We start from the raw sequence: 13,500 nt of genomic DNA, 5'->3' as shown, positions 1-13,500 counted from the left end.
TCCATGCATAAAAAAAATTGGAATACATGCAATAGCCAAATAAAATGTGTATCATTCAAGGACATTAGAATTTACTGCAACTATAATAAGCAAGTTGATTTTTTAAAACAAAAAATAGCACTTCTACGGGTAAAATGCTTAAATTGAACTGAAAAACTCTATTAATAGAGAGAGGATCATTTATCCATTCTTTAGATGCATTATACGCAACGAACTTGTGATTTATGATTTATACATCAGTATATGGTCAGGCCCAGCTCCAGTGAATTCATTGTCATAAGATCATTTTCTTAAGAAAATCCATTTCCCACATTCTTCTGTCTAGCATGATTCCTTCAGAAGATAGTACTTGTGATTTGACATTGACACATAACTGAGATAAGCAGGAACACAGCACAAACACTATATAAGTGTATGATGCAAAACCAAAGAATAGATGGTTTACCTATTTAACAATAAAATATATATTTCAGCAAAATAATGAAAGCTTACATCAGCAGAAAGTGGATCCCCTAACTCCACACCAGCAATGTCAAGGGCATGACAAGAAGCCAGAGTCCCCCCACAACCAGCATGAACCATAGAAGGTCCACAAGAAAATCCTTGCTTCCACTGCTCTTGTAAAGCAAGCCAACCATAAGGACCATCGCCACAATCCCCATCTAAGGTCAGATCAACAAAGGAAGTAGCTTGTTGGACAAGTAATGCCATTCCATCAAGTAGCTCCTGAAGTGGTTGCATTAGCCCAAAAGAAAGGACACCTTCCTTATTGAAAGAATTACGAGGCAAGGATGGGCTAACTTCCATACTTGGAGAATTTGAGGACTTCGGGACTTTAGGAACTCCAACAGAGCGCAAAACACCAATAGGTGCATTGAGGCACCCATCAAGAGCTACATCAATATCACTAGCTATTCTAAGTGGCATAGATTCTTTCTTTTTTGCCTCATACTTGCCAGATGTATTGTCTGTCATAGTACTTTGGTCACCAGGCAGCTGATTAAAACCAGTACTTCTAGTTAGCCTACTCAAACCAATAGGCATAGGCCTACTGGAAGATAATAGCGTGTGCCTTATCCTGCACATGGAGGCCTGGAACATAAGGCATTCAACGTCAGTAGCAAGCAAAGTCTTCATAGACTGAAGAAAAGGTGCCAGTTCAAGGGTGCCTTCGGCCACTTTCCTCAGGGAAGATTTAACCGCATTTGCCGAGTTTAGATTAGGAAAGGGAGATGGCGTCACCCCTTCAGACATAGGGAAACTATTAACTGCAAGTAATCTTTTTTCATATGGCTCTTTTGCACTCTCGACATGAGTGTAATTATTTTTTGAGTGGATAACAGCATCCGCATCATTCCTTCTGAGAAAGGGTATTGAGTTCATGGGCATGCTAGTCTTCTCATCTGATCCATTAAAGTAAGGAGAAAAGGGTGGTGTTGCACCATATATGTACTTGCTTGAGCTTGAATTGGAATTCTCCTCTTTTATAGATTTCAGAAAATATGGGCTTCTACAAATTGACGAGGAAAACTCACTTGTAGGGGTCTCCACAGCTCCATATTCAGAAGCAAACCTCATCAGTGCTTCAGCTTTTATTATATGATTAAACTCACCTGTAGAAGATGCTGGAGTGTGGCTCCCCAGACCTGATAACATGCTGTTTTTTGTGACTTCTTGAGTATTGCCGAGATATTCCTCCTGGGCTACTGGAACAGGTGGATCAAAACTCTCAAAGGATGGAAAACCTCCAGGCAGTAGCATCTGATCAGAAACATCCATCATCCCAACAGGACTTGTACCTACATCTCCATAATCTGGTGCAGAAAATATTAGTGTCTGTGATTCCGCAGTTCCTGGGGGCTTCACAAAACAACAGAACATCATATGAGATTCAATGGATTGTTCGTCATATCACCTGAAAAGCATTTTAAAACAAAATAGAGGGGTGGGGTAGTGGGGGTGCAAAGGGAACCATAATTACTTGAGGGGGGAATAATCATGGTTTAATATCTAGCTTTTGTATTTCCAACTCAACTGATGAAATATAGATATAAAACTAATAAAAAAATATAACGGTCAGCCTCTACCATGTAACCACCTGCCTTGTAGAGGAAAAACAGTTCTAACAACATAAAAAATACACTTTATCTTTAGGAGAGAGAGACAGAGACACAGACAGAGAGAGGAGGAAGAAACTTACGAATGCATATGATTGAAATTATTGAAAACTTATGACTAGGAAATGACATTATTCCAAAAAGGAAATTTTTTAAGCCTTCTGAGGCAACTAGTATTGGACTGAATATTTTTCTTTGCACACACCATTTCCAACATGCTAATAGATCAACCACCTATCTTGACATTATCATACTAGCCCAAAAAAGACCAAAAACAGCTTGCCATAATGAGCTAATTACCTCACAATGGAGTAAAAGATGATCGTCAAATTCCCCATTCCACTTGCACACATGATACAAATCTTTTTTTATATAGGTAAAAAAACTTTTATTTAAAAAAATGAATGTAGGCGTGGCTCCATGGCGCATACAAGGGAAAACACCTAGCCAAGAATTAGTAATAGATACACGAAAAGTTGAGTCCGATGAAATCTATAGAAATTGCCCATGACATTGGTGTATTAAAGAAGAAATGTCCAAGTTCATCCAATTTGCGTTCCTTGACTTCAAAGTTCCAGTCATTCCTTTCCCTCTAAATGCAGCACACTAGACATATGGGGACAATCTTCCATAATGCAACAATTTGTGGGATGTCGTCCAGACCTTTCCAGCTGGCAGGGAGATCAACCAACCTCCCATGCATAATCCATGCTAGCCACCTCACAATAAAGAAGCAAATGATCCCCTGTCTCTCGACTTCTACACATGCAAAACCAATCAATTACTATGATCCATCTTTTCATAGGTTATCCATGGTCAGAATCTTCCCTAAAGACGCTGTCCAAAAGAAAAAAGCGGCCTTAAGAGGTGCTTTACTCCTCCAAGGAAAAGGATTATGGTGCTTACCAGTGATGACCTCATAAAAAGCGTGGATTCCATTTTTTGAAGGGATCCAAAACATCTCATCTCTTCTTCCATCCCTAAGTTTTTTTTTTTTTAATAATAAATAAGAAACTTTATTCCCAAGAATAGGAAAAACCCAAGTACACTGGACGTATACAAAGGTATTCTCTGAAAACAAAAGAAAAGCTAATACAAATTTTGGAAGTTAACATCATCCATTACAAGAGTTTTAGCCCACAAACACAAATTACTGAAGAAAAAATCCATAAGTTCTCCCACTGAACGTTCTTTGTCTTCTTTGTCTTCAAAGCATCTCTCATTCCTTTCGAGCCAAACAAAGGAAATACCTACATCTCTCTAAAAACAAAAGAAAAGTTAATACAAATTCAGGAAGTTAACATCATCCATTACAATAGTTTTAGCCCACAAACACAAAGTACTAAAGAAAAAATCCCTAAGTTCTCCCATCGAACATACTTTGTCTTCAAAGCATCTCTCATTCCTTCCGAGCCAGATACACCACATTAGACAAGAAGGAATCATCTTCCATATATCAGCAGCATTCTTACTACCCTTTAATCCATACCAACTTGCAAGTAGATCCACCACATCCTTAGGCATCACTCAAAGTAAACCTGTTCAATTAAAAACCTCATTCCACAAAGATGATTAACAGATTCTCCATCCTTCTTGCACATGACACACCAATCAGCTATGCACATACCTCTCCTCCTAAGATTATCAGTTGTCAAAACTTTGCCAAGAGATACCACGAAAAAAGCCACCTTGGTAGGTACCTTCACTCTCCAAATATTTTTCCAAGGAAACTCACAACTCCTGTGATAGGTTAAAATACTATAAAAAGAAGAAACGGAGAACTTGGAATTTCCTGCATGAACCCACAGCATACTATCCTCCCTTCCCAACATCACTTTTGAACTATAAAGTCTTCCCAAAAAAGCAGTAACGTCACCACTTCCCAATCATTGGCATCCCTAAGAAAGTCAACATTCCATTAAATATTATTATCAATACATGAGAAAGAATGTTCCATAGCTACATTTTGATCACTTGCAATCCTAAAAAGAGAGGGAAAATCAGACTTAAGTGTAGAATCTCCACACCAAATATCAAGCAAAAAAAGAATCCTCTTCCCATCTCCCACCTTCAATTGAATATGATTAGAGAATTCCCCCCAACCTTTTCGAATGAACTTCCACAAACTCACCCCATCCCCCCCCAAACACACATACACACCACAAACTTCCAAATTTTACATCAACAACGTTTTTCCGTAAGGCATTTCTCTCCAATATGATTTCTCCAAAGCCATTTCCCAAGTAGTGCTCTATTAAACAACCTCAAATTTTTTTTTTTATCCCCAAACCACCACAATAAATCCGTTGACAAGCCTTGTTCTAAACTCTCAATTCTTCTTTCTACCTTTGCCGGCAATGGGAAAAGATATAGAAAATAAGTAGGAACATTTGACAAAGTACTTTTTATCAATGTTAATCTTCCCCCTTTATATAAGTAAAGCATTTTTCAACTAGCTAATCTCTTTTCAATTTTCTCAATCACCCCATCCCAAATAGTAATTGATTTATGCAAAGCCCCCAGAGGAAGACCCACATATCTCATAGGAAGCAAAGAAATCCTGCAACCCAATATATTGGCCAAGTCTGAAATATTCTGAATGGAACCCACAGGAACAATTTCAGATTTGGATAAATTAACTCTTAACCCCGAGACAGCTTAAGAACACAGCAATAATGCTCTTAAAGGACGAAGATGATCAGTATTGGGCTAACTAAATATTAGAGTATCATCAGCAAATAATAAATGAGAGACTTTTAAACAAATCCTGGACTCATCACCCACCACAAAACCTAACAAAAAGTTCTCACCCACCGCCTTCTCAATCATTCTACTCAAAGCATCCTATCAAGAGCGCTATCACCAGACCAAACATCATGCCAAAACCTAATTCTAGAACCCTCGCATTGCAGTTAACAGGGATACTTCTGTGGCGGATCTGATTGAATTTTCTGATGGTTCTCACTAGTGGAATGTCCTCTTTAATAGGGATAGTCATGATTGGGAATTGAATACTGTTTCAGAATTCTTCAGCTTGATATACTCCATGGGAGGTATAATGGCACAGGGGGACAGGATGCAGTGGAGGCCCAACGGTAGCAAGAAGTTTACAGTGGGGTCATATTACAAATTATTGGCACCACAAGGTAATTTTCTTTTCCCGTTGAAGAGTATTTGGAGGTCTCGCGTGCCTTCCAAAGTATCTTTTTTCATATGGACTGCTTCTCTTGGGCATATTTTGACCACAGATAATTTGAGGAAGAGGGGGATTGTGATGGATTGGTGCTATTTGTTCAAAAATCATGGCGAATCAGTGGATCATTTATTATTGCATTGTGAGGTGGCAAGAGTGCTATAAGATAAGATATTTAAAAGAGTTAGTGTAGCTTGGGTAATGCCATTAAGGGTAGTGGACTTACTCGCTTGTTGGATAGGGATTCAAGGCTGTCCCCAAGTGGCAGGGGAGTGGAAGATGATTCCATTGTGCATTATGTGGTGTACTTGGTTGGAAAGGAATGCACGGTGCTTTGAATATAGGGAACGTACAAAGGCGGAGCTTCAGAATTTTTTTTTACACACTTTATTGCTTTGGTTTTCAGCTATTGTGTTTAATGGAAACAATGTTCACAACTTTCTGGTTTTATTTTCTGGATCCTAGAATGAATTTAGGTGTTCTCTTGCATACTTCTTGTGTACACCGGCTTTGCCTATTTCATTCATATCAATAAAATTTACCTTACTTATAAAAAAAAAAATAATCATAACAAAAAGGAAGGGAAAAATGGGATCTCCTTGTCTCAAGCCACGCGAGCTGTTAAAGAATCCAACTTGAGAACCATTCACCAAAATTGAAAATCTCGACAATGAAACACAGTGCTTAATCCACAAACACCATTTTTCTCCAAAACCATATCTCATAAGCAAATAGAAAAGGAACTCCTAACTAACATGGTCATAAGCCTTCTCCATGTCTAATTTAATTAACATTCCAGCTTCCCCCATTTTAATTCTACTCTCCAAACATTAATTTACAATTAAAACAGAGTCTAGAACTTGTCTCGCCCTTACAAAAGCATTTTGAGATTTCACAATAATCCTCTCCATCACCCTGCTCAAGCGGTTGGCCAGCACCTTTGAAATGATTTTATACACTCCATTTACCAAACTAATAGGCCGAAAATCTTTCATCTCCCAGAGTGCAATGAAAGTTTTGTAGAATATAACAAATTAAAGAAGTTATAGAATACACCAATTTCCCAATCTTGGGTTGCCTTGAGGAAGCTGACATTCCTTGGCATATAGCCTCCAGAAACTCTCAACAACTAAGCCACCAAGGCTTCATATCACCATAACATCCTTTATTGTAGCTATCCAAACAACAAAAGCCAACTCTCCAAGGAGCATTGCTCCTCCAAATGGTCTACCATAGAAGAGTTATCAGACCTTTATATTTCCTTAAAGGGTTGCATCACAAAAAGTTTTTCATATTTAGACACCTCACTAAAATTTTTTATAATTAATACTAACATTTTATTAAAAGTATATAGGGGGCGCAAACTAAGTACAAAGGAAGTATACAAAAGAATACACATAACTATCTAGAAGAAGAAAATGAGCAAAACTCTTAAATTTAAAAAGAATGGAGACTTTCCAAGCATAAAGCGATCATTCTTTTCACCAATCCTATTCTCTTCACTCTCTCTGGATCTAATCTTTCATACACACATACTACATGTTCTCTTCATTGATAAAAAAACGTCTCCATCTTCTCATGATTGTCAAAGGCATTGCGTTATTGTCAAATACACTCATTGCACTCAAAGGGATCATTCTCCACTCCTCAGAATTACCGTGACCATCATAAGGAGTGCCAACATCCACTCCAGCACACATTGGGGCATAACTTATTCAAACCCAAAAGTGCTAAATATTCCCACCCATAAGCTCTTCTCACAATGCAGCATAAGATGATTTATGATTTCCTCATTTTGCTTGCACATGCAACAACATTCCAACACTACAACATGCCTCCTTAGGTTATCCATTGTTAAAATATTTCCTAGTGCAATCATCTAGATAAAAAAGCTACCCTTGAATGTGCTTTGTTCCTCCAAATACACATCCACAAATTGTTGTGAGCGCTTGAAATAAGATTTGGCCTTGAAGGTCTATCTCTTGAATAGGATCCAACATATCTGATCTTCTCTGCCATTTCTCCATCTAGGAGAAAATAACTGGTTAAAGAATGATGAGAACAACTCCACCTCCCAACCACAGGCAAACCTGATAAATATATCATCCATTGGGGCATATCTTCTAGAATCTGCAAGTGTTCTGCAACAAAAGTATCCTCAACAAGACATAGATGAAACAATTGCGGGTAGATTGTTTTCATGGGTTGGTCCCCTCACCATGCAAAGTGCCAAAACTTGATTTTGGGAACCCCAAAAAAAAAAAACAAAAAACAACAAAACTAATAAATGAGAGCAATCCACCCCAGCCTCTCTTGATGTTTTTCAACACCTAGACTCCAAAAGGCCAACTGACCCCAGCACCATCCTCCCCACATATTGTCCTCCACAACCATCCACCACAAAGCTTCCCTCTCAATGGCATACCACCACAATCATCTAGAATCTGCAAGTGTTCTGCAACAAAAGTATCCTCAACAAGGCATAGATGAAACAATTGCGGGTAGATTGTTTTCATGGGTTGGTCCCCACACCATGCAAAGTGCCAAAACCTGATTTTAGAACCCCCCCCCCCCCCCCAAAAAAAACAACAAAACTAATAAATGAGAGCAATCCACCCCAGCCTCTCTTGATGTTTTTCAACACCTAAACTCCTAAAGGGCAACTGACCCCAGCACCATCCTCCCCACATATTTTCCTCCACAACCATCCACCACAAAGCTTCCCTCTCAATGGCATACCACCATAACCATTTCCCCAAGAGAGTGTGGTTGAACAAAAGAAAATTTTTAATACACAAACCACCAAAATAGATTAGGGTAGAAACCATTTCCCCAAGCACCGCCAATCCGTCGACCAAGACACTAGCCATCGGCTCGCCTTCTTCCGTCGGTGGTTTCTGTGTAGTCCTCGGTTGGTGTAACGTTGATTTATTCGTAGCGCCAGAAGATGACCCAACTTCGAAGCTTGAGTGACCCGCGATCTTGACCGGCTAACTCTAGGTCAGGTAACCCTTAGAACTTTGGGCTTGCATCTTCCCTTTCTCAGCCCGTGAATGTCTTGTACCATCAAAGCTTACAAACTTCTTGCCAATAGCTTCCCTCTCTTTTCTTTTCTGACTCAAGCCCAGACCCATATCCTGGCCCATTTTCTGGTTTACCCAATACATTAAACCTTCTCTCTCAAGTCTATCAACTGTTCTTTGAGGTAGTGCAAAGGTCATCCTTTCTGCATCGCAACCCTTGGTTAGAGAGCCACCATCCCTTCTTTCGTAAACTCTAGTGGCTGTCAGTGCCTCAGACCTCCTATCTCTGCAAGTGTCACAAACAATAACTTTTTCCTTCAATGAAATACCTATACTGCCCTTTATATTCTGGTTCTGCATCCCTTCTCGTCTTGGTTTCTCCTTGGTTTTTCCAGCGTCGCCATTAGTGACTAGCACTGAATCTAAAACAACAACCTCTACATACATTTTCGAAGACACTCCCCCACGTGTCCTTGATCATTTGCCTTTTGAATGTTTGAGCCCCACCAATTTCCTTTACTTAAGGTTTGCCCGCAATACCACATAGCCCACGCTACTCCATAGCCATGTTCCTCCATCCTTTGCCTTCCACTTCCTAAGGGATGATGAAAAGGCTCTTTCTCCTACCACCTATGTACTTGACAATAGTCAAGTATCTACCAAATGCATTGGAGGATCTCTGTACAAGCAAGGCACTACCGCCTAAGTTGGATGTTCTGATGAACTCCTTGTCACGATCTGACCTAGAGCATTGTTCTAAGGGTTGTGCGACCTATGATGCAGTTGGTCTACCCAGTAGCAAGCTTTAGTCACCTTCCTAAGTCTATCTATAATGCATATATGGTGACCACCTTCGACTAAAATCCCAAATATTTTTGTTTCAATGAGAACAACCTTCAAGTAGGCTAGTAGCCCATCCTAAAAAACTTGCACCTCTAACTAACGTCTAAATGAATCTATAAATTGTGATTGTCACCGGCAAGATGCATCGGGTACGAGAAGCAAGAGATGAGAGCAAGTGTGAGAAGATAAAACTAGAGCCACGGTCACACGATTGTATATAGTTAGGAGTGGTTGCAATACTCCATTCCAAATTAACAGTCTACAAAAACTCTATCTCAGGGCTCACTATCCTACCCTTATTTACAAATATGGCCTTCTGCAACTAAAAGATTCATATCCATCTAGAAGATAAATGGATAGAGAAACAAAACACTTCTTCCTCTCTGATTGAGCACAATTTTCTGAACTCTCATAAAGCTCCCCAAGTAAACCATCTTGCTCCCAATATCCCGTATTATCCAACAAACCCTCACTGAAAGCCGAAAGGCAAAATCTCAATTGAAAAATCACCTAAGTATGCATCCAAACAAGGAACTTTCGTACAAACACCTTCATCAGCAATGCTACATGATTTTGTGACTCCAGCGAGCTCCGGCGATGGCAAAAGCTCTAGTGATTCTTTCAGACTTTGGAAAGAAGGGAGCACTGATATCGGTTGTGCCAAAGGGAGAATTAGTCAAACTCCGACAAAGGGAGGACTGTCCCTATCGGCAGGGGCCAACAATGAAACATCTTCTTATCTTTTCCTCCTCTATTTTTTCTTTTAGGGTTTGTTCCTTATAAGTCCTGGAATTTATAAGATTGTTGAAAAATGTAAGGATAAAATTCTAGAATTTTTCATAGCACATGAGGCCTAAGACAAGGAGATCCATTGTCGCCATTTTTGTTTGTTATTGTGATGGAAGCACTTAGTAGGATGACCTCGGCATTGGTTAATAATGGTTTCGTGTATGGCTTCTCAATAGAAACCCCGAAGAGGGGAATCATTAATATATCTCACTTGTTGTTTGCAAATGATACACTTATCTTTTGTGAGGTTGATCAAAATCAAATTCATGCACTGGAGGCCCTGTTCCTTTGTTTTGAAGCTGTCTTCGGGTTGAAAGTGAACTTCGACAAATCAGAGGTGGTACCTATTGGAGATGTTCCTAATCTACGACAACTAGCCAACACGTTGAGGTGTAAGATAGCCTCTCTTCCTATGACTTACCTGGGCCTTCCGTTGGGGGCTCCTTCGAGAGCGTCTTCTTTATGGGACACAGTAATTGAGAAAGTAGAGCATAGACTGGCGGGATGGAAAATGATGTATTTTTCAAAAGGTGGTAGAATTACGTTGATTAAAAGTATTTTATCTAACCTACCAACTTATTTCTTATCCTTGTTCCCTATACCTGCAAGTGTGGCGGTTCGAATTGAGAAACTCCAACGTGATTTCTTGTGGAATGGAATGGGGGAGGAGTTTAAGTTTCACCTAGTCAAGTGGGAGAAGGTATGCCGTCCCATTTCTAATGGTGGTTTGGGCATTAGAAGTTTGAGGATCTTTAATCGGGCATTACTTGACAAATGGTAGTGGAGATATCATAAGGAACCAGAAGCCCTATGGAAATTGGTGATTGAGAGCAAATATGGAGGTTTATGGGGGGGATGGTGCACTGAAGAAGTAAGGGGGACGTATGGAGTGGGTTTGTGGAAACACATTAGAAGAAGATGGAAGGTCTTGACTAGACACACTAGACTTCATTTGGATGAGGGCTTCAGGATTAAATTCTAGAGAGATATTTGATGTGGTAATAGCACTCTACAAGAGATATTCCCTTCACTGTTCAATATTGCTAGTGCTAAAGATGTCTCAGTGGCAGAAGTCATGGAGATATCAGGGGGTAGATCCGTTGGAACATCACCTTTAGTAGGGCGGCACAAGACTAGGAAATGAGCAGCTTTGAAGATTTTTACAGCCTTTTGTACTCCATAAAATCGAGCATTCAGCAAGAAGACTTAATGTGGTGGATACCCGATGGTAAAGGGGTATTCTCAGTTCGCTCTTTTTATAAGGCTCTCACACAAGAATCCAAAACTCAATTTCCTTGGAGAAAGCTTTGGAGACATAAGGCGCCTCCCAAAGTAGCTTTTTTTTGTTTGGACAGCCTCGTTGGGGAAGATTCTCAAAACTAACAACTTGAGGAAACGAAAGGTAATCATTGCAGATTAGTATTGCATGTGTAGAGAAGGGGGAGAGTCTATAAACCATCTTCTACTACATTGTGAGATAGCTCGAGTATTATGGAATGAGATGTTCAGGAGATTAGACTTGTCTTGCGTTATGCTAGAGACAATGGTGGAAATGCTAGCCAGTTGGACAAATCTAAGAGGCGTGCAACAGATTAAAGTTGTCTGGAAGATGATTCCTACATGTATTATGTGGTGTTTATGGCAAGAGCGTAATGACAGAACATTTGAGGACAAGGAGAGATAGCAGGAGGAGTTGAAAGATTAATTCTTTAGAACACTTTGTACTTAGGCCATTGTTGTTGACTTCAATGGCATGGACCTTCATGATTTTCTTGTCTATAATGCGCCTACGTAGTGAAAGGCATGCTCTTGTTTTTTGTTTAGATTTCTATATATGGCTCTACCTATTCTTTTATCAATAAAATTTGTTTACTTATCAAAAAAAAATCTAGAATGTTTAGTATTTGGAATTTGAATTTTTTATCTCTTCAAAGAGAAACAAATTTACATATTATTGGGATATATAGGTAGGTCTCCAGAAAGAAAGAAAAAAAAAAGAGTAAGAAAATTTAGTATGCTTTATCCTCTACATAAAGTTTAATGCTGCTTTTTTATCATGCTACAATAAGACATGACATTATATGTTGTTTCTCTAAAACTTTAGGATTACACTAGATACAATAAATTGCTCTCTTCCCCTAACCCCAAAACCACCTTCCTCCTTGATACTCCCCTCCTCTTCTTTTGTCTTAAGACAGCTGAATAAGACTTCGTTCGGTTATACAAACCATTTCATCTCATCTAATCATTACAACTTTCTCAAACTCTCACACAAAATACAATAAACAATTCAACTTTTTCAAATCCTGAAAAAAAAATAATATTAAAAAATTATATTCTAACAATATCTTATTCAACTTTTAACTTTCATCTTATCTAATCTCTTCTCATCTGTGTAACCAAACGAGACCTAAAGGCTGCCAGGCCTACCCTTATTGTAGTAGAGGATATAGGGAATAATCTTAAAAAAAGTCCTAGAACTTGATTTAATTAAAATCTGAGCTATTAAATTTATAGACAAAATTCCCGTGCCCCAATCTTAAATTTATTACCTTCTTTTACTTATTGAAAAAAACCTCCAACCAATAAATACGATAATGACTTCCCATCATCCATGAATCCTCACAATATTAGAATTATCAAACATAGATCAGACAAGAACTGCAACACAAAAGCAATCCTTGCGTCCTAACAAGGCAAAAACTTTCAGACATACAAAGAAAATCATAAAAACAAGTAGCACATTCAGAAGAGAGAGGGAATATCTGAGGAAAAAACTCCCAACATTCAGAAAAGACCATTATTCTATTTAATTGACAAAAATATCATGTATCCTAAAGTTATGTTTACATAAATTTTTCCTCAAAACAACATAACGGATGAGAAGCTCCCTTTATTCACATGACAGCATGTTATCCACTTTGATCACTTTCGCAAAAATTGAAATTGCTGAAGAGGATAAGAAAATACCTCTCCAAAAGGCAAAGCATCATTTTCGAAGAAGTCCCCAAAATCTCCGAACTCAGAGAGAAGAGTTTGGATATCCATGACCATACCTATGTCGTCATCGTCATAATCCCAATGGGATCCAATCTGATCATTTGCAACTCCTGTTATGGCTGAATTGTCAACTTCCATGGAAACAAAATCAGACTTGTACGCTTCTTGCAGAAGATCATTTGTCTCTGTACCCACTTGACCAAATGAATCTGTCATCCCAGTTCGAGGACGCTTAGAACCCTGCATTAGCATCAAAGCTCACTTTTTTTGCAGAATCCACACATTTAACATTAAGATATGAAGTAATATTCACATTCAACTCCCTAAAAATCAACTCCCTAAAAAAGAACTCCTGGCAAGTAGCATAATCATGAAAAATAAATAGTATCAAAAGTAAGAATGCAGTCTGATAAACAAACGGAGACATCATTCTCAAGGGTACATCAGCACCATATTTTGTTGCCTCAATACTGCTTTGATGCTAGTATAGGCAATTAGAGACAAGCCCACCTTTACTTCAACAATTTAAAGAACT

At 38.8% G+C, this 13,500-nt stretch overlaps 1 protein-coding gene across 1 annotated transcript in view; it reads right to left on the bottom strand.

Annotated features, from left to right (window-relative positions):
- Positions 1-13,500, bottom strand: part of LOC108979858 (mediator of RNA polymerase II transcription subunit 13-like) — a 48,871-nt gene that overhangs the window by 15,947 nt on the left and 19,424 nt on the right. The window contains exons 12-13 of the mRNA XM_035690186.1: positions 12,936-13,205; positions 493-1,860 (exon numbers count right to left, since the gene is read on the bottom strand). Of these exons, the coding sequence (XP_035546079.1) occupies positions 493-1,860; positions 12,936-13,205 (1,638 nt within the window). The remainder of the gene's footprint in view (positions 1-492; positions 1,861-12,935; positions 13,206-13,500) is intronic.

Source organism: Juglans regia, chromosome 5, assembly GCF_001411555.2.
Source record: "Juglans regia cultivar Chandler chromosome 5, Walnut 2.0, whole genome shotgun sequence".
In the NCBI taxonomy this organism is placed as follows: domain Eukaryota; kingdom Viridiplantae; phylum Streptophyta; class Magnoliopsida; order Fagales; family Juglandaceae; genus Juglans; species Juglans regia.
Note: the sequence above shows the minus strand (reverse complement) of the source record. Positions and strands in the feature narration are given on the sequence as shown.